The sequence below is a fragment of the Suillus bovinus genome (genome assembly GCF_016758785.1).
Source record: "Suillus bovinus strain UH-Sbo-P2 chromosome Unknown EDB93scaffold_89, whole genome shotgun sequence".
Taxonomy (NCBI): Eukaryota; Fungi; Basidiomycota; class Agaricomycetes; order Boletales; family Suillaceae; genus Suillus; species Suillus bovinus.
The window spans coordinates 118098-142280 of NW_024542145.1; the positions used below are offsets into that span (position 1 = coordinate 118098).

Below are 24183 nucleotides of genomic sequence, written 5' to 3' on the forward strand. Positions count from 1 at the left end.
TGAGGATCGATTTTCATCCGTGTCCTAGTCTCAAGCGATCCGAGCACTGATTACTGTGATTGAGCTTGCCTGTCTTAAAATGGATAAGTCATCATGCAGCGTGGACCTTCATACATGTCGTATCCACAACACTGCATGTGTATATAGGCTGTCAACGAAGATTGCCCACAATTCTTGTCCTCTCCCCGCGGCTTTTCTGCTCTCCCTTCCGAGGTTGTGTCAGATCCTGGTAAGACCATCTCCCATGCTGCTAGAGTATATATACATCTAACACTGGTATACTATTGTCAGTCATTCTTTCCATGGCTAAGAAAACTCTCACTGGATCATCTAATACCTCACCTGGTGAATCCCATCCTGCGTCACTCAAGCCCATGGACAAAAATGATCCCAAACCATGGGATGATCGTCCACCAAAAAATACTTTTTTGCGCCTTTGCTATAAGGCGTTGTGTTTGATTGCTGTATCAAAGTCGTCAGTCGCACACTGGGATGACCTCGTACTTGGTCTGAATAAAGAGGAATTGCAAAGACACAAGGACATGGTAGTAAATCGGTTTGAAAACATGAACGTCACGGTGAGCATAGGCAGTATGCCCTTTCAGTCATTGAAACTTATTTGCAGGCGGGTCTGGTAAATTTTTGAAAACCTGCTCGAGGAACGTGGCTGAATTCATTGAATAGGTTTTGACCACAAGTGCTGTTTTTATATCTACTCAACCTCGTAAGTCATCTTCGTCTTGTAAGAAGCCTACAAAATCCTAACCTGCTGGTTATTATTAGCATTTAACCCTCTCATCCCCTACGCAAGTGTGAGCACCTTCTGTTTTACCTTCCGCTGGCATTAGGAAACTAATAATTTCTTCAAGCATGGTACATTTTCTCCTCTTGTAACTTCGTTATGTTCAAGCATGTTTAGGGTCATATATCCTTCAACTATCCTCGTTTGTGGCTTCATTAATCAGTTTGATGACTGGTACTTCTGTCCTCATCATCTATGACACTTGCTATGACAATAAGCAGTTATTTAAAGTACGTCATTTACCTTCATACACCCTTCAGAATCGAGTAACAGTAATTGCTAGACGTTAATGAACTCTCGCTCGCGTCGCATATGTTGCCTTATACTGATGGCGTATCCGTCCCTGGCTTTGGCGGTTGCGACATTGAGTCTGATGACCGGTAAATTTGTGTGCACGTCCCGGTTCCGAGTTGTTCATCTCAACACACCCTTCTAGCCTTCTTTATAGCTGGTTTCACATCTGACAAACTCTTCGTCAAAATTATGACTGCATCAACCTACTTGACACTGATTTTTCTCGGCGCACTCGCAGTATATGTGTTCAGTGATCATATAAAGGAGTACGTGATGTTACATGTCACTCGCCAGCCAGAAATTAATTTGAGTGCTATCCTGTACTATCAGGATTGCTGCCGAGGATGATGATCCCACAGATAGTCAGAATCTCCAGACATCTAATGTCCGCGATAGCAGGATTTCTGACGGGTACGTGCCTCCTGTTTGATTCCAAAAACTAATCCAAACGTTAATCATCACAGAAAACCAGAGCATTCAGGCAGCGGCGTGTAGGGGAGAAAGTTTAGGGGGAGATTACCCCATTAGCTGGTGCCAGTGGTATGGACGGATATATTGCTATCGATGTCTTGTTTAAGATGTTTGTATTACTTTGAAACAGTGCTTCGCATTATTCTATAAACTCTGTAGGTGTTATATCCAACCAGCCCGGAAATTGTATACAGAGATGCTGGAAAGAAACGACAGACTATCATATAGGCTGTGTCGCCCAATGAAACACTAATATTAGCTTTAGATGTATCTATTCATATCCTCTTCTCACCCAGTGGAGGCTGAGCCTCTGTGATTCAGTTGTCTCACAGACAGCCTCTTGGTCGGTAACCATCGTGGCCAAGCCTGATTAGAGACATATTGCAGTTATGCCTTGGGACCTTGTCACGCTGAATTCCGGTAAGTTCAAATGAGGTCGAATAATTCTCGTTTACTCAACGCCCTCAGGCTATGTTATGCCGAGCATTGCTTATGGTACATGGACCCTTGGGAACGGGCAAGGTCCCATCGACCAGATCGCGCAAGCTTTCGACACGGGATACTACCACATCGGCAAGCATCACTGAGCGTTTCAATTGTATGAAGCCTGAGAACCGATCATGTAGACACCGCTCAGGGGTACAGAAATGAGGGCGAAGTGGGTATTGCTCTTCACGAAAGCGGTCTGTTGCGCGGAGATGTATTCATAACGACTAAATACTCTGGTTTCGATGGGCTCGACATCCCTACTGCAATCAGAAACAGTGTCAACAGCGTGAGCGACCCACCACACCGGCCAGTCTAGATGCTGATGGGACCAGATCGATACGCCCTACGTAGACCTATACCTGATTCATAACCCACGCCTCGCGGTACCGGACATCCCAACAGCATGGTCAGAAATGGAAAAAGTGGTAGAAGACGGACTGGCAAAGTACGTTACAACAACCCTATCAAATATTGCTATTTCGGCTCATCGTTCAACATAGGAGCATTGGTGTAAGCAACTTCGGTGTACAAGATTTGGAAATTCTGTTGGCGTCTGCGAAAATTAAACCTGCTGTGAACCAGGTAAGAGAACAACACTGAAATTTGATCGCGGGGTTCTAACCTTCAGGAAAGATCCTTCTCCATCCCTATGTTTACTTGCAACAGGCGCCTATATTGAAGTATGCTGCTGAACATGCCATTGTCATTGAGGCATACAGCGCCCTTAAGTAGGAAATTTGTGATATATCACGTACACACGACTGATGTGAGGATGCAGACCACTTACCAAGGAACCTAGTGGCCCGTTAGACGCTCCACTGAATGAAATCGCCACTCGACTTGGGGCAACTACAGATCAGGTGCTTCTCGCTTGGACAAAGGCTAAGGGCGCCGTTATTGTCACGTAGGTTCCGCCTCGTTCGCCAACGGTACCAATCATCGAATTTGAATGCTCTTCTAGAACCAGTTCCAAGAAGACACGTTTAGAAGGCTATCAAGATGCAGGCGATATTGGTAAGTGCCATCTTGAGCAGTGACTTGATACTTTACATGTAAATATGACAGAGCTTTCAAAAGAGGATATTGCTGCGATTGATGCTGCTGGCGCATTGGGCGAAAAGCGAATCACCGCCAGAATAGGGCTGCGGAAGTTTGGTGTTGGGATTCTAGTTGGGGTTGCGGTGTTGGGCCTCTGCAACTATTTTAGGGTCAGGATTGATAAAAAGTTGTTGTAGGATATATCATTGTGTTCCGTCGCTTGCCAGGACATTTCATCTGAATAAATTTCCAGCTAGATTTACGCGGAGACCTAGTCCTGCCAATGAATCAAGCAATGAAAGGTTAGCAGATGAGTGTAAAATACCTAGGCGCTTTCCAAGGTGAAATTGAAATGTTGACATGGACTGCCACACTCTGTGCATGAACTTGAAGGTTCTGAACCGGCACCGTGAAGTTTTCATGCAATTGATCAATGACAAGAACTCTCTGCCTTATCCGAATTCGGAAGGGGGCCTTTAATTTAGAGTGGCCACAGCAATTTACCGCAGTAACGCATTTCTACCAGCAACCATTATGTCTCCCATCTCCAGCCAGCCCAATGCGAGCACTATGGACGTGTATGGTCCTCTTACAACCGATGAGAAGAGAAGTCCTACATGTCAACACAATGACCACAACCTAAATTACCCGTGTGAATGCCCTTCAGCATCACATCGTGCTTGCCACAAATCGAGGCTGCGGCGTATCATCCTGCCTATAGCGCTTTCCCTTCTATCCATAGGCGCCTTTCTTATCATTTCCCACTGCTCGGAAATTGGTGATCTGTTAGAAGCCCTCGGACTCAATCACGGTCATGTCAGTGGCGTCTTGCACAAGCGCCAAACTACTACGGGTAGTAGTTTTACTTCCAAAAAATGTGAGGAAACAATGTCTTTGTTCATTGTTCTTTCTGACACTTACTTCAGTATACCTAATTATTATTTTTGTCGGCCTTTTTCTCGTCCTGCTAGCCGCTATAATGCTCAGTTTCTGGTGCTGCAAAGGTTGGCTCAAAGTTCGAACACTCATCAAAGCGCTTATTGTCTCATGTTTATTATGTAGGCTCCTTTGAGAATCCCCTGTGTTGCCCATGCTACTTGTGTGCATGTTGTGGTGGCCTCGGTAAGCAGGACTATTCTACTTCTATTATAATAACCCTAACTTGTGTTATCAGCATGTTTGGAGTGTATCGGCTGCGGCCTCTGCGCCGCTGGCCTTGATGAAGCGCTATAGTTACACGCCGCCCTAACCTCTCCAGTGATCTGAACCTGTACTTTGTGGTTACAATCATTCTCGCGGGCGTATTTGACCTATGATGGACAAGTTAATGTACTGCGTATATTTCCACACTTCTCGCAAACTTCTCGTATCTCATCATTGGCCAGCTTCTGTTCAAGGAACAATGTATATGACATTCTAGTGACTGAGACCACTAATGAAGATCGTGCATGCTTCGTGCACTCGCCTGCTCTACTCGCAGCTTACTTCCTTGTGCATGTATCGGTTCCTGGTAGAACCGCCCATATTCCATTGTTGTATATATGCATGCAACACTATGGTGCACTATTCTCAGCATCTATCCACGTCTAGTATGAATTCGGTGTCAGGCCCCACTTTCTCTCCCTCCCAACGATCATGGTGTGATCCGCCAAGAAATGCTTTTTGGCGTGTCTGGTTTAAAGCGTTGTGTATGACCGCTATATCAAAGTCGTCAGTCGAACACTGGAAAGAGCTCAGCCAAAATGCAGAACACGATAAATTTGAGAAGCATAAAAAAGTGGTGTTAAACCGGTTTGAAAACATGAACATCACAGTAAGCATCAATTGCATGTTTTTTTACGTTATTGAAACTTATTTGCAGGCGGGTCTGGTAAATAAACTATGAAAAGCTGCTCAAGGATCGTGGTTGACTTCATTGCATAGGTCTTGACGACAAGTGCTGTTTTCATATCCACCAATCCTCGTAAATCATTTTTTTGTCTTGTAGGAGGACCACAAAAAACCTAACCTATCTGTTTTTCTCAGCAATCCAATCTCTTGTACCCTACGGAAATGTAAGTGTATCTTCTTTCTTATCGTGCCCGTATGTTGGAACTGACAAGTCCTTCAGGATGGTAGAGTTTCTCCTCTGAGCACTTCTTTGTGTTAACGTGTGCCTAGTGTCGTATATTCTCGAAGTTTTCTCTTTTGTAGCTGCGCTGATCAGTTTGATCGCTGGTACTTCTGTCGTCATCATCTACGAACCTTGCTATGCACACAAAGACATATTGGAAGTGCGTCACTTGCCTGCCTTCATACGCCTTCACGCTTGAGTAATAGCAACGGCATCAGTCATTCGAGAAATCTCGTTTCCGCCTTATATGCTGCCTTATACTGATGGCGTCTCCTTCACTGGCTCTCGTACTCTCAATACTGGGTTTAATGACAGGTCTGTGCGTCCACATTCCGATTTTAAATCACCTTTCTCAAAGCCTATTCAGCTGTGTTTATTGCAGGCTTCACATCCGATAAACTCTTTGTGAAAGTTCTGACTGGAGTAATCATTCTAATAATCATTCTCCTCGCCGCGCTCGCAGTATACGTATTCCTCGCTCCTCTGAAAAAGTACGTGCTCTTACATGTCACCTAACAGCCAGAATTTTATTTGGGTACTACTAGGGCTATCAAAGGCACCGATAATACCACCGACAAGAAGGGGAAAGCCACTCGTAGTACTTGCTACAGACTGTGTTAGAATTCAACGTCGTCATCGCATTCCTTTTCCATCTTTACTACCATCAGTGAACTGCCGGAGACCTGAGAATGGCATGTATTGAATCGTATAGTTGAGAATTCAAGTTGTATAGATCCGCTACGTGTCATCACATTGTCATACTTAATCGACATGCATAGTTTTGCGAATTGCCAAAAAGTTATATAGACTAGTTTCACTCCATGCATGCGGCAAAATCTTATGGTGTATCTCGACGATTCGTAGTAGCCCCCGCATGAAAGGTATTATGTTTTCGTCCTAACAATTAGTACTTATGTAAACCGGCATCACCAACATGTGAAATTTCAAACTCCTCCCCGACCAGTCTGAGTACTACGTCAATGATCACATCTCAAAGACGTAGTCTAGCTGGCTGGTTACGAGTCTGTCTGGTACCAACTCTTTGAAAACTGCCCAAAGAACGCGACTTAATTCATTGAATAGGTTAGGTCTTGACCACAAGTGCTGTTTTTATTCTACCCAACCTCGTAAGTCACTTGGTCTCGCAGGAAGCCTAGTACAGACCATAATCTATTCTTAGCATTACCACCTCTTATGCCCTATGCAAGCGTATGCACCTGTTTTATTCTCCCAGCATTTAGAAGCTAACAATTTTCTCGGCATAATGAGTCGACATGTGCCCAGGGTCGTATATCCTTCAAGATTCATCTTTTGCAGCTGTGTTCATTAGTTAGATGAGTGAAACTTCTGTCCTCATCGTCTATGATACTTGCTATGGAATTTCAGATACGAAATGGATATCGAAAGTGTGTCATTTGCCTTTCATACACTCTTCATGCTTGAGTAACAACAACCAGTCGTTGAACCGGTCCCGCTTGCGCCTCATATGCTCCCTTATACTAGTGTCGTGTCTTTCCTTGGCTTTAGCAGTCTCAACACTGGATTTAATGACAGGTTTGTGTGCACGTGCCAATTTGAAGTCGCCAATCTCGAACGCATTTTCAGCTGTCTTTATAGCTGATTTCACTTCCGACTAGCTTTTCGTAAAAATTCTGACTGCAGTAACCTATTTAACACTGATTCTCCTTGTTATATATGTATTCAGTGCTCCTTGGGTTGAGTGCGTGCTTTTACATGTTGCTTGCTAGGCAGGAAATAATTTGGATGCCAAATCTCAATAGTGTGAATCATCCAGATCCCGCAGACAGTCATGACCGGCCAGGCTCTGAGCCAAAGGGTGGGTGGGTGGTTCTTCACGGGTGTGCGTACCATTAATCCTACTTTCATCGAAACACTAACTCGATTGTGGATGAATCCTGATGGTAGAGAATTCGAGTACTCGGGCAGCTGCACCAGGCCTTGGCGAAAGGAGCTCATGTAAGGGATCACGCATCCTGATAATATGGAAGGAAACCATCACTGCCAATGATTTTGGTGTTCTTCTAAACTTCTGCTTTGTGTTGTTTCTCCCAGATTTGAGGCAGCCGCGTTCGTCGTTACCAGATCACCACGTGCACTACTCGTTATTTCAATTACAGGTGGTCTCCCTGTGAGCTGAGGCTCTGAGGATGATGAGGTACCACCGCGAGTCGGTCTTGCCTAACCACCGTGGTACCGTCCCGAGCGACCAGGTGTGACTCACCCTCTACTCCATCTTGATTCCAGAAACTGGGTCATGATCGAGCACATGTACATGCTACCCGAAGATCTCTATCCCGTGTCTTAGAGCGCCACAAAAAGTTTTGAATTGCATGTAACGAGGAACGCCAATCCAGTCGTTGCGATGCATTTCGGAGAAGGAAGATGCTTTCTCAAGTGAGTTCATTCTTAACAGCGCCATCTTTCTGGCATGGCTTATGCTGAATCCCGTGAGCCCTGCAATGATGCTTGCTGTAGCACCGCTTTCTATATTTTGGCCAGTCCGACTATCTCAGTGACCGATCAGATGTTCCTTTCTCACGAGTTCAGTTCTGGTGCCAGTTTCTCTCACCACTCTCCAGGACCGCCGGACGCAAGGGTTCATGTCGATGAACACAGGGAAAAACATAAAGTGACCGTAGTCGCTCAGCTCAATAACTCTAATTTGTCGTAAGTTCTGTGCTACCCGTAACATTCAGTACTTGTTGGGCTGGTCCGGTACATGGTGCGTATGGGCTTAAATTGCAGGTGCTGGTTACATCTGATGCCTTTCTTCATGCTGGAAACACGCCTCATGGATATCTTACTACAATATGATTCAGTCTGCTCTTAGAATCTTTCAATTACTGCCTTGGCATAGCCACTGAGTGGTCGTAGTGCTATTGGGCGTGATGGGGGTCGTTGCCTGCGTTTCTTGTGATTGGAACTTGAACGTGCGAGGGATGTTAAACCGCCGAGAGTTTGAAAAACGACCGTTTGACCCCTTGAAATGACAAAGTCGTCGTATAACTGATACGACCTAAATGCGTAACATTCATTATCATAGGCTGGGTGTTAAAAGGCCGTCCATCATGCTGGGCGCGTTCCCGGCTTGCCCGAATTTCAAAAGTTCTCATACGCATTTTCCGGCATTGGCTGCAGTAGTTGAATCTGGGCTTCGAGAATGACACATGTCAATGGGTCTGGATGCTACCTTGGCGTACAGTCTGTATCAATATGGAGCATGAAAGCATCACTTGATGAGCTTCTGAGACGGAGCATCTTGCGAAGGCGATACTTTTCAAATTGTTGAGCTGCACCCTTTTCACTGCGTATCTTGTACTCAATCGAGCTTAACGCGATGACGTACAGATGTAACCGCGCGGGACAGGTCAACCGGACGCACAATCATTCCGAGCCTAGTCGATGATGCATTTCAGAGCTTCATATGGCATTTATATACTATTGCTGTACTACGTAAAGCATGAAGCATATGGCTCCCCAGAGATTGGCGTCTAAACCAATCTGTGACAGATGATCATCAGAGATGCAGAATCAGCTAGTTGGTGTGCGCTCATCAATACTGCAAAGTGAACTATGCGTACCTTGCAGGTCAGTCGTAACGTTGAAAAATTATGCTATAAACAAAGGACTTGGGTGGCGGAGGCGGGACTTCATGCGCCGCAAGCCATTATCAAGTGAGGCGTCATAGATTTCCGATGCTTCTGATTGGTATTGGGGAATGTACACGAGCTATCGCGGGAGATGATCCAATGAATCGAAATAGTTTCGACGCTAAGCCAGTAAGGCAAGTTAGCTCTGATCACACATTGGGGGTTTCAACATTTTACCTCTTGTAAGATCTCAATCAAAAGCAGTTCTGAACCTGGCTAGAGCATTCCATATTTAGCTTAGAGCATTCCAAAGCACTCTAGAATACCTTTCGAATGTAATGTCACTGGCGGCAAAAGGTGGTAAAATGTCAGTTTCCCCTCTGTGTCAAAAGCACATGGCAAGGGCCGAGTCTACATCGGAAGTAAGGCTTGTTCTCAAAGAATGAATGACGGTGTTTGTGTGCGTGGCGTCGACGGAGACCACTGAAAATGACTGAAACCCAAGGGGCAAGACGCAGATGATGAGATAGGGCGGCAATATAACAATAGTACTATTACTCACCAGGATATGTGAATCGGAGCTATGTTAACCCAAACATCCGCCAACGCCCAAGTCCGTGGTAGGATTGCCATGATGTTATTTAGTACAGAAATGGTTGAGCACAAGGACCTGGAGCCAACATTTGGAAATTATTAGTGACCAAGTGCCAGTCAGGTCCATATTCTCAGTACGCATTGGCGTGACGTGTGAGTGAGTTTTCAATTTTTTGACGGAGTCATTCAAAAACTGTCTTCGGGATGGGGAAACCCCTAAGCACCGTCAGACCTTCTAGTAGGTGTCAAGCTACATTGAGATTGATAAGCCCACCCTATTGCCGCCCCTGTGCTTTGACGTCTTGCCAGTGAATGGTGCCAGACTAGAGGCAATTGTTGATTATGATATGTGCGCGTCAATTGCCGGGTTTATCTATTTCATCGACCTACCCATGGCCAGTCACAATATAATTGCCACGAGGCCAATTCCTTTCTGCCCCCGACACTATTACCTGTAGCGCCCGGGCCGTTAGTAGAATCGAAAGCACGCGATGAGCATGGAAGAAGCATAGCGTTAGCGTGGTAGCCCAACCGTATCATCGATGCCACAGCGTTTGTGGATCCATTAATGTGGATCGTACCAAACTACAATCAGCTCGAGCCACTATGTTTGCGGAGTTTAAATTGAACTAGACTGGTTCACTCCGGTTCGTACCGCTTAGCTAGTGCTCAGCTACTACTAGTAGTAGTATAGTTGTGCACTGCGTTACCTGACGCAATTAACAGGTGAGCGACCAATTGCAGACTAAGTGTACTGAAAATAATTGATCTGAGACTGAAGTATTTGACTAGCTAAGTGGTATTTCCGACGGATCGCATGGTTTCTACAAATGCTATGGCACACTCTTCGACCAATGCCAGCTGCGAAAGGCGATCGATCTCCACCTGCTGAGTCCGCACTTATTTAGGTTCCCGACGGTGTGATTTAAGTTCATTCGACTCAAGGGGCTGAGGACTAGCCAATGTCAGGGGCGCTGCAATTGCCTTGACATGGCGACTGCCATTGTAATCTTCGATTCGTCCTGATCGAGAAGTAACACCTAGCAGTGCCAGCACGTCATGCGTGTTTGCTTCAAAAGCAGACGGTAAAGGACGGGAAACAGGTTGGAATAGCCCGTGATTCAGCATATCCGCCCTCAAATTTCAATCTCTTGTCTACACAATGGTCTTCTTGCCCTCAACCACATCTGCCACTTCAGCAGTCGATGTCGGTCTCAAGCGTAGCCATGTCGACTATTCTCGTCATCTATCATCGGAAGCCCGTGCTAGGCTCCCTAACCCAATCAAGTCTATCTGGAAAGCTGCTCAGGTCAAACCTGGCACCATCAATATGGGAAATGGTTTGTGGGTGTCATTGAGGACCAACACATTGGCTAATTCAATGCAGGTGATCCCCACCATACGTTGTATCCCATATGCGAGGTGAACTTTGTCGTTCCTTCCATTGACGAGCATGACCCCGTGCAATCATGGACGTCCGGCACTGGCGAACAAAATATTATTGCTTCATATAAGGACGACCCCTGCACTCTGAGCCTCCGTACCGCCTTCGCGTATGGTGCTGGTGCTGGTCTCAAGGATGTCCGCGATGCCCTTGCAAACCTCAACGACAGGATCCACTCTCCCCCCAATCACACCGTCTCGCTGAGCCTTGGCAATGCAGACGCGTTGACAAAATGCTTCCGTCTTCTCGGTGACCCAGGCGACTCTTTCCTCTGCGAAGAATTCACCTTTTCTGCTATGACCAACGCTGCTCTGCCCCTCGGCATTGAATGGGTCCCAATCCGGATGGATAACAATGGACTTGTTCCTTCAGATTTGGAACGAATTTTATCCAACTGGGACGAAGCAACGCAAGGTAGACGACCCCATGTGCTTTATACAATCCCGTAAGTTACCGCCAGCTCTCGATCAGTTCTATACAGCTCACAATTCTTGTCCAGGTGCTCGCAGAACCCAACGGGAAGCACTCTTTCATTGGAAAGAAGGCAGCAGATTTATCAAATCGCACACGATTGGGATATCATCATTCTTGAGGATGATCCCTACTTTTTCCTCCAGTACGATCTTGGCGTCAAGCAGAGTACGATACAACAGCATGGGTACACGCGTGCCATGGCAGAAGTTCTGCCTCGGTCGTTCCTATCCATGGATTATGACGGACGCGTGATGCGCTTAGATAGGTAAGACTATTTCCTTTTCACTAGAGTTACGGGTCTAACATGAGTGCAGTTTCAGCAAAATCGTTGCCCCTGGAATGCGACTCGGCTGGGTCACGAGCAACAGCTTCTTCGCAGATAAGCTTGACATGTTGACCGACTCGTCCTCGCAGCATCCACATGGCATGGGCCAAGCTTTTGTTGCCGAGTTGCTTGGCAATAATGGCTGGGGCGTCGATGGCTTCATGAAGTGGATTGCATCGCTGTGCAACGAGTACCAACGTCGGAGGGATCTCTTTATGGATGTCTTCCGGCAGAAGGTTGCCATTTCCGGCTTCGCTACTGCCGAGGTTCCACAATCAGGAATGTTTGTCTGGATCAAAGTCAACCTTGAGCATCATGCACGATTCTCAACATCTCAGACCCCAATGGTGCCAGGTGGTCCGATGACGAACACCGCGGACCTCATGGATGAACTGTTCCGGAAGCTGCTAAACAATGGCTTGGTTATGATGCCAGCATCGACATTTGCCATTGCTGATCGCACGGGGAAAATGGGAAGCCATATCAATGATGTAAGTTCTCGCATCATATGTGTTGAATGCACGCTCAAGCAAACATGTAGCGAGTGAACTTTTTCAGAGCAACGTTTGTTGGTACAGATGAAACGATTCGCAATGGCCTTGCCACATTTGGCAGCACAATCGAGGAATTCTTCCTCTAGATTTTTATACCGTTGACGCCAAGCCACTTGTTCCGTTTTAGGTCGCATGTATCAAGTTCTTGGCTCTGCTCATCCACACTTATTCTAATCGTATTTGCCCTCATCATCTTGATGCTATGCATTGGTATGTTGTGCGTATCGCATTAATCACTACATATGTACTACTAGTAGACCCTACTATTTACACCCATATTATTTATGTACACACCTTCGGTGTAACAGCTAGATGCTGACTGGTTGACAAATTTATACTTTAAAGCGGATCTCAGGTGTGATGAACAACGGGACGGATAACTCCCGACAGGGTTCTGCGGATGCGTTTCCGTCAATCTTCGTGCGTCACGACTTGGCTGAGCTTGACTTTTTGTTGAAATTTGGAAGTGCTGCCCCTCCCTTCGCAGTAGACTTCTGTGCCGTCATAGCAGCGATGTTCTCACTCGTTTTAGACGCAGTTCCCTCAGTGTATCATCTCGTTGAAATTTCTAGGTTCACATTTCGGTTTAGTCTGGTTCGAATGGTGAATAAATACATTTGCAAATGATTTGTAGATTAAATATTGTGACGCTAGTGCAGATGCTGGTAATACATATGATGGGAACGTTCAGGGAATAATCACCGAACGAACATGAGAAGCCCGACTTAAAATTTCTTGCAGAGCACCCTTCACAGTGTCCATGTCCTTCATATCAACTTCGTTGACCTCCTTCGGTCCCTCTAACAGCCCACTATCGATTTTCTTCGCAAGGTCGTCCAGTACCTCCTTTACCTCCAACGGGCCAAGAATACTCGATAGCATGCCCTTTAATGTAAGAGCTTTTGTATAAAACGTCCGCATGCTGATGGGGAACAGCCCGTCCTTTGCATGTACAGCCATGACCACGACACGACCGGTGCCATTTGGCGTCATGGTGAAAAGCGCATCATTGAATGGCTGTTCATAGCCGGCGCAGTCTAGTAAAACGTCGATTTTATTCTGCAGTCCCGCCTTGGCGATGGCCTCGCGGATGGCGTTTTTAGAGCTTATTTCGATGGGCGTGACATATGATGGGGGAGTCGCTTTGGCGAGGGAGGTGTACGTGCCAAATACGCGTGCGCCGCGTTCGTTGCAGAGTTGGGCTGCCGCTGAGCCAATGCCGCCTCGAGCACCTAGAGTATAGGGGTCAGGAATGATTAGTGGAGTAGGTCAAGTGATGTATGTACCGATGATGATAACATTGTCTCCCTTCTTGACGTTCGCAAGAGTGTCGACTGTAATCCAGGCGCATAACCACGGTAGGGTCATGCTACCAGCTCTGGAGTGGTCGAGAGATGCTGGCTTCCGGCTCAATGCGGCGATAGGGACAGTGACGTATCTGAAGAGCCGTAAGACATGAGACAGATGCATATACGATAGTACGTACTGAGAAAATGATCCATCTGAACTGAAGCCTCTCTCGCTTCCTGTTCCCCATACCTCTGCTCCAATCCACTCTTGACTGGAGGCCCCGGAAGCGTCCAGCGCTTCTACGACTTCGCCGGAGAAATCTCTGCCAGGAATGCGTGGGGTGGTGACAAACGGAAGCATGCCTAGGATGCCTGCAGCATCGGACTGATGATGGGTCAGAATAGTGTTGCAGTAAGATATGACGCAAGTTGTGGGCTTACTGCGTTGATACCGGCAGCTCTGACGCGTACGAGAGCCTCGCCTGGACGTAATATGGGTTTGTCGATGTTAACCAGAGAGAGTCCATCCAAGGATCCAGTGTGTTCGAATCTGAGAGCTTGCATGGTAAAGGGACGACTAAACACGGAAAGACGCAGATCAAGTTGGACAAGAGGTTATTAAACTAGTATGTACAGGCGAGCCGCAGCAAGCTCACTTGAGGCAGTAACCAATACGTCTAGACTCGGAGGGATTGATAAGACGGGATGTGATGCGGGTGAACCGCTGTAGTTGATAAGTCATTGCATCCGGGTTCGATGCAGTTCACAACTCTCTGTGGTTTGGGGTGCCCGAGGTTATTTCAAAATGGGATTTGGTCTTGAATCGATATGGTATGGTTCGTGGGAGTATTATATAATGGTTACCTCCAGGAACCGTATCCATCGAGCTCGCCGAAAGGAATAGGTCAAATTGTGTATCCAAGTTTGAATTTGAAGCTTGAAGCATGGCCGTGCACGAGACGGTCATAACGCGCCAAGATCGTGCTCCATGTGCCGTCGAGAAGTTATATTCAAATAGAAATTTGCAGCTGAACACAAATTATTCCAAAACCCTGTCAAGATATTCAAAATAAAACTTTGCAGCTGAACACAAATTATTCCAAAACCCTGTCAAAAATATTCATAAAGTTTTAAGTTGGGATGAATACCTCGTGGGGATATCAGGGTAGGAGAATCGGACTCAACGCTGTGGAGCAGTGAAAGTTAATCAGGATGTGACAAGAATCCCAAATAAGGATTCCATACTAAAAAATTGCCTGATTCAGCACTCAGCCTTCCAAAGCTACATACTTCCGACCATAACTCGGCCGTAGATAAGACTCTGAAACATACCAGTGAGTTCAACAGGACAGGTTAGGCTAGACTCACAAATTCGGACACAAGACAGATCGGCACTTGACGAGAACCCTGATACGGTTGGAGACAACCTCCACCTCCAACGGATCATCGCCTATCATCGCTCCGATCGACTATTCACGGAGAATTCATGACTGATGAGAAATGGTTTCCTGGTCTTTCTTCTAAGAATATCGGACAGCTGCGCCCCACCAAGAACTGGCTGAGGCAGAGCGTAAACAGAGTGCACAAGACGTCGGTCTCCCGAGATAAAGATTCATGCATAAGAAGCGTATGGTCACCGTTGGATTGTGCCACCTATGATCCCGAAGTTGTGATTCATCACATCACCGGATTTCATGAAAGCTGTGTGGGGCGTCTCGTTGGGGATCAGTTCCGTTCTAGCGTTGGATGGTGCAGTGCTGACTTCACGACGCAGCTAACTGAATTGGTTTCAAACCTAGCGGATCAACGGTGATACGCTGGACGTATGCACCACGTTCATAGAGCACATCGATATACAATTTCATGGCTCTCCCAGGTTCAACATCGGTAACTTTCCATGTTGCTACCGGCTAGTCCAGCCCCGTCCAGTCATCTGAGCGATGCATGCTGCGATGACATATCTCACTAGCCCAGCCATTATGCTAACACACTATTGCGTAAGCTCACCGCAGTGCCACTCGATCATGAGTCCTGACTTCGCCATATATAAGCCCGGACCTCCAAGGAGATCCGCACTCAACATCCCAGACACCTTATCTTATCCTCTTAGAACTTAGACTTTTTTCGCAATGGCACCCGTCGCAGTCGCTCCCACCACAACCACCGAGTTCTTTACAAACATCAAGACATCCGTGTTTTCCCCACAACCCAATACTCTCCACGACGTTATCGCTCAAGCTGTCGACAAATACCCGTATCACGAGCTTGGTTTCATAACATCCTCCGCACATGACTCCTCTATTCAGACCAAGACCTTCAGCGCTTTCAACCAATATGTTCGCAACCTTGGACGTGCCATGCTCGAGTGGGGCAAACCCACAGGCTCCATCGTCGTCGTATATCTGACGGAGCATGAAGATAACATGGCTGCTGTGTGGGCGTGTCTGCTGGCCGGATATGTGCCCTGCTTGCAGCCTGCACTCAGCGCACAACAGGCGCACAAGGAGGGCCATGTCGCCCACATCAAGAACTTGTTTGGGTCTGCTACTTGGCTGACCAACGAGGTTGGGGCCGAACAGATCAGCACCATTTCTGGTCTGGATGTCCACCTACTCTCTGAATTAAAGGCATCAGCGGAGACATTTGACGTCTCAGCTGACTGGGTTGCGTACGAGGCAAAGCCGGACGACGAGGCGATCCTGTTCTTGACCTCTGGGTCGACTGGATTCTCCAAGGCTGTCGTTCACACGCATCGCACTATTCTGGCCGCATGCCATGCCAAGGGGCACAGCTACGGCCTGACTTCCGAATCTCAAGTCTTGAACTGTAAGGCGCACGTGGTTTAAACATCAGTGTGATATTGATCGTGATTTCAGGGGTCGGATTTGACCACGTCGCGGGATCGTTAGAAATGCACATCACACCTCTGTTGTATGGCGCTTCGCAACTCCACGTGCACGCATCTGCTATCCTCGCTGATCCCCTTCGGCTTCTCCGTCTGATCGACGAAAAGGTACGTCAGCATGATATCATATCCACACGCATCTCTCATCACTCAATTGTTAGTCGATCGAACTGACGTTTGCCCCGAACTTCCTGCTATCGAAACTGACACGTGATCTGGAGAAGCGCGTCGACCTTTTCGGAACGTTCGACCTGTCTTCCATCAAGCGGATTAACAGCGGCGGCGAGGCTGTTGTTTCCAAGACAGCCCAAGCGTTCGCTGCTACCATGAGGCAGCTCAGCAAGAACCCCTCCGCTGTATCGTTCGTCATCTCTCCTGGATTTGGAATGACAGAAACTTGGTGAGACACATTTAACCATCTGGTGATGTAAATAAACTGATGGGGTTTCTGCAGCGCTGGATGCATTTACGAGCCCGTGGATGTCCTCGCAAAGGAGCCTGCTCACGAGTTCCTCGATCTCGGGAGACCCATCGATGGTTGCGAGATGCGCATCGTGGACCCCGCAGATGGGGCCACCCTGCGCCCTGACGGAGAGAGCGGCGAGCTCCAGGTTCGCGGACCGATGGTCTTCGTACGATACTACAACAACGCAGAGGCCACGTCCTCCAGCTTCGTCGAGGGCGGCTGGTACCGCACCGGCGATGTCGGCATCATCGAGAATGGCGTCATGCGGCTCAGCGGTCGTATCAAAGACACCGTCATCGTCCACGGTGTCTCATATGGTATCCCTGAGCTCGAGACACACCTCCAGACGGTGGAAGGGGTGACGCACTCGTTCCTCGCCGCTGCTCCGTACCGTGCTCCTGGTCAGGAGACGGAAGGGTTCGTCATTTTCTACTCGCCAACATTCGACCTCGAAGGAGCGGATGCCTCCACAAAGCTCTTCGCCACTCACCGTGCCCTTCGGGATATCTGCGTGAAGATGATCACGCTGCCGCCTCAGTTCGTCGTTCCGATCCCCGTGAACCAGATGGAGAAGACGACTCTGGGTAAATTGTCTCGTGCGCGTTTGATCAGTCTTTTCAAGCAAGGTCAGCTCGCGAAGCACATAACTCGCTCGGAGGAGCTTCTGAGCGAGGCACGCGGCGCTACGTTCGTCGCCCCGTCCTCTGAGACGGAGAAGGCGCTTGCCCAAATCTATGCTGGCATCTTCAACCTCGCGGAAAGCGAGATGTCGGCGAGCGACAACTTCTTCGAACTCGGAGGCACTTCCATTGATGTCATCAGGTCAGTATATCCGTCCCGCCCTAAAATGACTTGGACTAATACATATCGCCTCCAGGCTCAAGCGCGAGGGAGAAGCACATTTCGGGCTTCCTGAAATCCCCACCATTCAAATTCTCAAGCACCCCGTTATCTCGAGCCTGGCCAACTACGTCGACTCCCTGGTCTCCAAGGACAGCCAGACCGAAGAGTACGACCCCATCGTTCCCCTCCAGCTGACCGGAAACAAAACTCCGATCTTCTTCGTCCACCCCGGTGTCGGAGAGGTTCTCATTTTCGTCAATCTCGCGAAATACTTCCAGAACGAGCGTCCCTTCTACGCTCTCCGTGCTCGCGGCTTCGAGCCCGGCCACCCCTTCTTCACCTCCATGGACGAGATGGTGTCGTGCTATGCGGCAGCAGTGAAGAGGACGCAGGCGAAGGGACCATACGCCATCGCGGGCTACAGTTACGGTGGGGTCGTCGCGTTTGAGGTTGCCAAGCGGCTCGAGGCCATGGGCGACGAAGTGAAATTCGTCGGTCTGATCAACATTCCTCCTCATATCGCCGACCGCATGCACGAGATCGACTGGACTGGCGGCATGCTCAACTTGTCGTACTTCCTCGGTCTCGTGTCGAAGCACGATGCCAATGATCTCGCGCCCGCTTTGAGATCTATGACGAGGAAGGAGCAGCTGGAGGTTGTGTGGAAGCTGTCTCCGCCTGAGCGTCTCGTCGAGCTGCAGCTGACGGCTGAGAAGCTCGACCACTGGGTGGACATCGCCGGGTCCCTGATCGAGTGCGGGAAGGACTACAACCCATCAGGCTCAGTTTGTAAGTCATTTTTTTTCTAATTTTATTATCGCTTGCTCATATTCTGAGTCTCTTCAGCGGCCGTGGACGTTTTCTACGCCATTCCTCTCCGGGGGAGCAAATCAGACTGGCTGAACAACCAGCTCAAGCCATGGTCTGGCTTCAGCCGTGGCGAGCCATCATATACTGATGTGCCTGGACAACACTACACACTGATGGACTTTGACCATGTTCCGCAGTTCCAGAAGATCTTCCGGGGTCGTCTCGAGGCTCGTGGCCTGTAAAAACTTAGTGTTTATATCTGTCTTCCGTCACTATCTATTCCATCATACTCGGGCTGCATGTGCTTAATTACTAATTGTGTCAACGTGCATACAAGTACTTAGATTATTTGTTTTTTTATGATAAAAACGTTGAAGTTTATGATTTGCTTGGTTCAAATTAGAGGTTGACCAAGCTGAAGCGCCTTTGTTTCTGAAACACAATTCTGTCAATCCGGGTTCATATTTCGTATGTAGGATCCTACTGACTAGGAAAGGGGGACATCTGTCTCCCTGAATTTCAGACTCATAGATTTGTAGTTTAAGCCTAAGTAGCATCACGTGCTCTAAGACGTTGTTTGTTTTAGAAGGTGTTGCCAAACAAATCTGATCCACCACCAACCACCATCCGCACCTCGAGTAACATTATAATCCATTTTTTCGCCGAATGGCTTGTCTCAGGTTATCAAGTTTACTGCTGCATCTGCATAGGCTCGGACATTCCCCGATCACTTAAAACCAATATGTAACAGGCGGCCACGCTCTCAAGACTGGCTGAACAAGAAACCATTCCCCTCTCATGGCCAAGTTAGTGCAACTACCCGAAAGCCCTTATGAAGCTCAAGGCCTTGCAGTTACACTTTCTGTTGAGAATTGACAATGTGATGACACGAAGTTTAAATGTCCTTAATCAGAGAGTAAGCATGTTCACTTTTAAAGAAGTCCTAGTACTAGATGCGTGGAGGAAGTTTTGAGGGAAGAGATTCGTCGTGTCGAGACTCGTCTAAGTCGAATTCATATTTTTACATTCTTCCTGTCGGCGTGGTTCTAATGAGCCTTATCAAGTAAAAATTTGCCATCTCTGTGCTGCAAATGCGATAGCATCTCCGGGTACAACCTGGTGTCGTATTACCGCCCGCTTCCGAGTCAGTGAAATCTCAGATCACTGATCTTCTTGTTGGTCATAGGTGACTAGTGCTAATATGGTCCCTAACTCTGCAGAGACGCCTGTCAAGTATTGCTATCTATTCCGTGAGGTCCACTCAGTTCAAGCTTGATCTGATACCTAACTATTTATGCAGCCGCCGTGCGCTCTGTCATCTTACTTCCGAAGCGGTTGTGTACATGTACGAGTGTCACATGAGCAGGTCTACCATGTTCGCTAGTCGAGCTACAACCATGAGACACCTTGCCACAAATTTTCAACACTACCAATGACCCCATCTATTCGGCGCCATCGCGCCAGATTCTCGACACTATGGTATTGCGTTGTCCTACGCCCGGGCTCCCTGTTACACTTGAGGTAATCCGTGATTCTCAGTGGAGCAACCATTCATCGAGCAATAGATCTATGGCGACGGTTATCTCCTCGGTATATGTGTCAGTAACTGGCTCCACCGCCAACCAAACATCATCAACTGACTCGTGCGCGAAGTTGGTAATAAGCTTTGATAGGCACATAAACAACACTAGCGCGTAGCAATCGGGGTCAAGGCGTCCTTTAAAGATGGGTATAGCCGATACGAATTAGGAGGTGTTGGTCGCTTGTTCGTATAAATGGAGTAATGTGCATAGATGAACGAGGCTATATGCGAGAATATAGGCTAGACTCGTAGCCTAGCTTACCAGTGGGGGCGCACTTTCTGTGAATGGCATAGTCTCTGCTAGCCAGATCACATCGAAGGATGGTAACAGTCATTCCTGCTTTCTCATGCAACGGCGCAAATTATTGATAATTCGAGTTTCAAAAAAACGTTTCAAGATCGCCTACCCACTGTACAGAACGTAACTGAAAATACAAAGATTGATTTCGCGTGCCATATCTTAACTTGAGTGGTGTGGTCGTTGCACAGGAGGTAAGAAATCTTGCTAGAAAGCTACCTAGCCGTGACTGATACTTCTCGCAGATTATAGGTGCAAGCGATTGTCCTAAACATACAAGAAAGTGCATGACTGTCGGTAGTTATGCTGTGCTGGAGGATCGTCAATGTATATTGCGATCAATGAAGTATATAATCCCATATGAATTGGCGAGTGATAAATGGAGATCGACGGAACATGGTGAGCAACGTACCGCATCATCGGCAGCGGAGAAGATGCCAAGGTCAATACTTCGAGGCTATGTAATTGTTGAGACATGGCCAGCCCGACATCGTGTAAGACGAAGTGTGTATCTACCCATCAGCGAATGGCCACGCTGATAATGATAAAACGGTGACCAAGTCTGTGGACTTTGGATGAACTTCGTCGGTTCAAATGAGTGCAAAACTTTGAGTGCCGAGCACCGAGTACGCACGCAGACATCATATCACGTTGCGAAGATGAAGTTGATCATGGTATCTAGGGTCTTCTAAGATCAACAGAGTCACAGAGGCATACGAGCACAGGGTATTTGATGAACTGCAATCATAATCTGCAATAATTAATGTGCGCTCTATGATTAACACAAAATTGAGTGTAGATATCTTATCACCCTAGCAATTGCAGAAAGGTATGGATGCATACTCACCAGATATTGCCTGCCGCCTCTTTTACCGATACTCTGGCACTACGAATAGAGGACTCTTCAAAGTGATCGTAACAGATAGACTGGTAGATGCGAGAATGATCTAATTTGAAATCTGTACCGTGACAACACAGTGGCACAGTACTCAGGCTAGTACTGTCAATAACACTACAAGTCAGTACTACAGTGTACGAAGCACTTTTCCGACCTCTCGGATTAGCCCGAACTCAAAAATGTATCTAGTCCTCGAAATTTGACTGCTTTGTACCGTAGAGTAGCGCAAATGCATTCTTTTGACTTGTAGATTAAGGCTACCTCGTTCGAATATTGAAAATCGAAGGGTTGAAAAAATTTCCGACGAAATTTGAAACATGTTGCAAGAAATGGTATTTATGGGTAACTGAGCAGGTATACAAGCAAGCAGATGGTAAATACAATCTACAGAAGCCCTCTGCTTGCAGTTTTGGCATCCAGTGAGGCCAAAATCTCTGTCATGAGCCCATCCTCCATTGAGATGTCCGAGAGTTTCCCCGGTAAACAGCTGGCCTATTTACAATTTTCTGCTTCTTTCGCTGACACCAGGCTTGATGGTAAGCATTGCTGACGTTCTATGATAATAGAAATTCGGAGACATTCACCTGTGGTTCTCCATCAGACCCAGTTAAATTATTGTCCTTGGCTCGAAGATTTGCAGGTAAAAACATGCCATAGAGGCTCTGTAGGGCAACAATGGACCCAGATATATCATCTGCCTCAACCTCGCTCTCCCCACTAAAGCCAGGCTCATACTCTGAGTCTGACCCCTGTTCTGGTTGAGGTGATGGCAAAGAGCTGAATTTACGACAGTCGGCTCGTTGCTTCTTTGCTTGAGCAGCTTTCTTTGTCACAGGAGGCATATGGTAATATGAACAGGGTTTCGGGGAGATGAACAGGGTATATGGAGCATGGGGTAAATTTTTTCCGACGGAAAAATTTGAAACAAAATGGGAAATTTCGAAAAATTGCTTATTTTTGCTTGTTTCCTTGTAGAATTTTCATTGAGCAAAAAAATTCGTACAATTAAGCTCCCTATAGAGACGGCACTCTAGTGCTTCGTACACTGTAGTACAAACTTGAATCATATCGCATACGTACCTTGCTACGATCAGGGTTGATGAACTATACTTGAAATATAATGGGTCCAGGGACGTGCCCATGTCCATACAACTAGAATACATAGACGATTCAAACCAGTTCACGCTCATGCGAGCCATCCCAAACTCAAAACATCCTGCCAATCAGCACCTCCCCGCTGTGCTATTGCTTACTTCGAGCTCAGGGCCCCTCATCTCTGAGTCTAATTTGGCGATCGCATAAATAACGGAGGCAGGACAATTATCTTCTCAAGCTCTTCCTTGAGCGTACAGACGGACACTTGAAATGCTGAATGGGACATACCTTTTAGGCCTCCTGGTAGGCATGAGCTCAAGACGCACGTGTTACAATAGGGACGTTCAAAGTTGGGCGCCCACGCCCACCGCCCACGCCCACGACCCCCCTCGCCCATATCCCACTACCCATTTTGTACTTGAACGAATGTATTATATAATCAATGATAACTTAACACTGTCCGAAACCACATTACACTCAATGGCACGTCTCCGAACATCACGCGAGCAATACCTTCACTCATATCTCTTGCTTATGGTTCTTCGTACTTTGTGTCAGCCAGATATGACACTCGAAGAGGCAGCAGTACAGCAACATTGCGACTTATCTTGCATTCTTGCTATTCAACAAACTCGTTATCTACAAGAGCGCTCCCCTGTTGCAAAAGCCAGCACCCTGCACATTGCTTGGGAATATGCAAAATCTCCATCTGATCATAATCGCTTTATTCACATGCTCCGTGTTTCTCCAATGACGTTTCAAGTCCTGCTCAATCTAATTGAAGGTCATCCGGTTTTTTCCAATAATTCCAACAATGCACAGGCGCCTGTTCAGACTCAGCTTGCTGTCACTCTCTATCGAATGGGTAGATATGGCAATGGTGCCTCGGTACTGGACATTGCTCGCCTTGCAGGAATTTCTGAGGGTGCAGTAGAGTTGTTCACGCAACGATGCTTCCGTGCAATTCAATCTCTGCATGACACTTTTGTATGCTTACCAACTGATGAAGAAAAGGAGGTTGAGAAATCATGGAAAGAATTTGAATTGCTCAACAATCTCATCTGTGTCATGTTAGAATTATTCTGGCGGAAAATAAGTAACATACCCCAAATACACTGTGCTTTCGGAGTTGTGGTTGTGTTGGGTCCATCAGCAGGGACATAGCATTCGAAAAATTCATTGTCGGAGACATTGCCATTCGCATCAGATTGGACCCCTTCACCAGTTGTTCGGAGACGTCGAGCATGCACCTTGTATTTTTTTGTTAAGCTGAGCAGAATTGTAAGCTGAAAAATAGTGAGAAAAGCACAGCACTCACTACTCATACTTTCATTTGACTCGGTCCCCCATTGTGACAGCATTCTGGCTGTGCAATTGTGGGAAAACAGCAGCCACCATGCGCTGATACACCGTCACTTTGCTATCACCTGACGTGTTCTGACACAGAAACATCATATCTCGTATCATATATGACAACTTTGACTCACTTACCTCGCCCTTCTTCCGTTTGCCTAGAAGCACAACTCTGTTCTCCGATAGTTCAATCTGCGCCAATAGCTGCCAGACCAAGTCATCAGTCCAGACAATCTCCGGGATTGTGACGCCGTTATCCTTCTTCTTCGCCATATGCGCAGATCTGATTGATGGTGAGTGAAGGTAACAAACCAATAAATTTTCAGAATTACTTTGTATTATCTAATTATGCAAACTACATTTTAGGTGACAACGCGTGGGCGCCCCAACTTTGAACGTCCCTAATGTCACCGCAATGCGTGATACAGCCATGGT

At 47.1% G+C, this 24183-nt stretch overlaps 6 protein-coding genes across 6 annotated transcripts; 5 read left to right on the forward strand and 1 right to left on the reverse strand.

The window, feature by feature from the left end:
- The first annotated feature begins 1857 nt into the window (after positions 1-1857).
- On the forward strand, positions 1858-3460 carry EDB93DRAFT_911504 (NADP-dependent oxidoreductase domain-containing protein). The gene is made up of 9 exons (XM_041457924.1): positions 1858-1987; positions 2036-2140; positions 2194-2342; positions 2389-2501; positions 2557-2638; positions 2690-2784; positions 2835-2960; positions 3018-3070; positions 3122-3460. Exons 1-9 carry the CDS (start codon positions 1957-1959, stop codon positions 3289-3291), a joined length of 924 nt encoding a protein of 307 aa, XP_041302716.1. The 5' UTR covers positions 1858-1956; the 3' UTR covers positions 3292-3460.
- Positions 3461-4428, forward strand: EDB93DRAFT_911505 (uncharacterized protein). The gene is made up of 4 exons (XM_041457925.1): positions 3461-3971; positions 4021-4098; positions 4157-4216; positions 4269-4428. Exons 1-4 carry the CDS (start codon positions 3629-3631, stop codon positions 4325-4327), a joined length of 540 nt encoding a protein of 179 aa, XP_041302717.1. The 5' UTR covers positions 3461-3628; the 3' UTR covers positions 4328-4428.
- Positions 4429-6000, forward strand: EDB93DRAFT_911385 (uncharacterized protein). Its single transcript, XM_041457923.1, has 9 exons — positions 4429-4907; positions 4956-4964; positions 5018-5057; positions 5120-5148; positions 5205-5208; positions 5255-5367; positions 5426-5522; positions 5575-5698; positions 5753-6000. The coding sequence occupies exons 1-9, from the start codon at positions 4530-4532 to the stop codon at positions 5826-5828; spliced, it is 870 nt and encodes a 289-aa protein (XP_041302718.1). The 5' UTR covers positions 4429-4529; the 3' UTR covers positions 5829-6000.
- Positions 6001-10574: 4574 nt separating this feature from the next.
- EDB93DRAFT_1255295 (pyridoxal phosphate-dependent transferase) lies at positions 10575-12295 on the forward strand (the record flags this gene model as incomplete). The annotated part of the gene is made up of 5 exons (XM_041453753.1): positions 10575-10752; positions 10800-11301; positions 11356-11595; positions 11645-12146; positions 12197-12295. The coding sequence occupies 5 exons, from the start codon at positions 10575-10577 to the stop codon at positions 12293-12295; spliced, it is 1521 nt and encodes a 506-aa protein (XP_041302719.1).
- Positions 12296-12640: 345 nt separating this feature from the next.
- Positions 12641-14177, reverse strand: EDB93DRAFT_1177236 (chaperonin 10-like protein). The gene is made up of 5 exons (XM_041450547.1): positions 14155-14177; positions 13940-14097; positions 13696-13883; positions 13496-13647; positions 12641-13441 (listed from the first exon to the last, which is right to left on the reverse strand). Exons 2-5 carry the CDS (start codon positions 14060-14062, stop codon positions 12897-12899), a joined length of 1008 nt encoding a protein of 335 aa, XP_041302720.1. The 5' UTR covers positions 14063-14097; positions 14155-14177; the 3' UTR covers positions 12641-12896.
- Positions 14178-15442: 1265 nt separating this feature from the next.
- EDB93DRAFT_911803 (atromentin synthetase) lies at positions 15443-19113 on the forward strand. Its single transcript, XM_041457926.1, has 7 exons — positions 15443-15495; positions 15550-16324; positions 16375-16511; positions 16565-16803; positions 16858-17691; positions 17747-18501; positions 18559-19113. The coding sequence occupies exons 2-7, from the start codon at positions 15628-15630 to the stop codon at positions 18762-18764; spliced, it is 2868 nt and encodes a 955-aa protein (XP_041302721.1). The 5' UTR covers positions 15443-15495; positions 15550-15627; the 3' UTR covers positions 18765-19113.
- The last annotated feature ends 5070 nt before the right edge of the window (positions 19114-24183 follow it).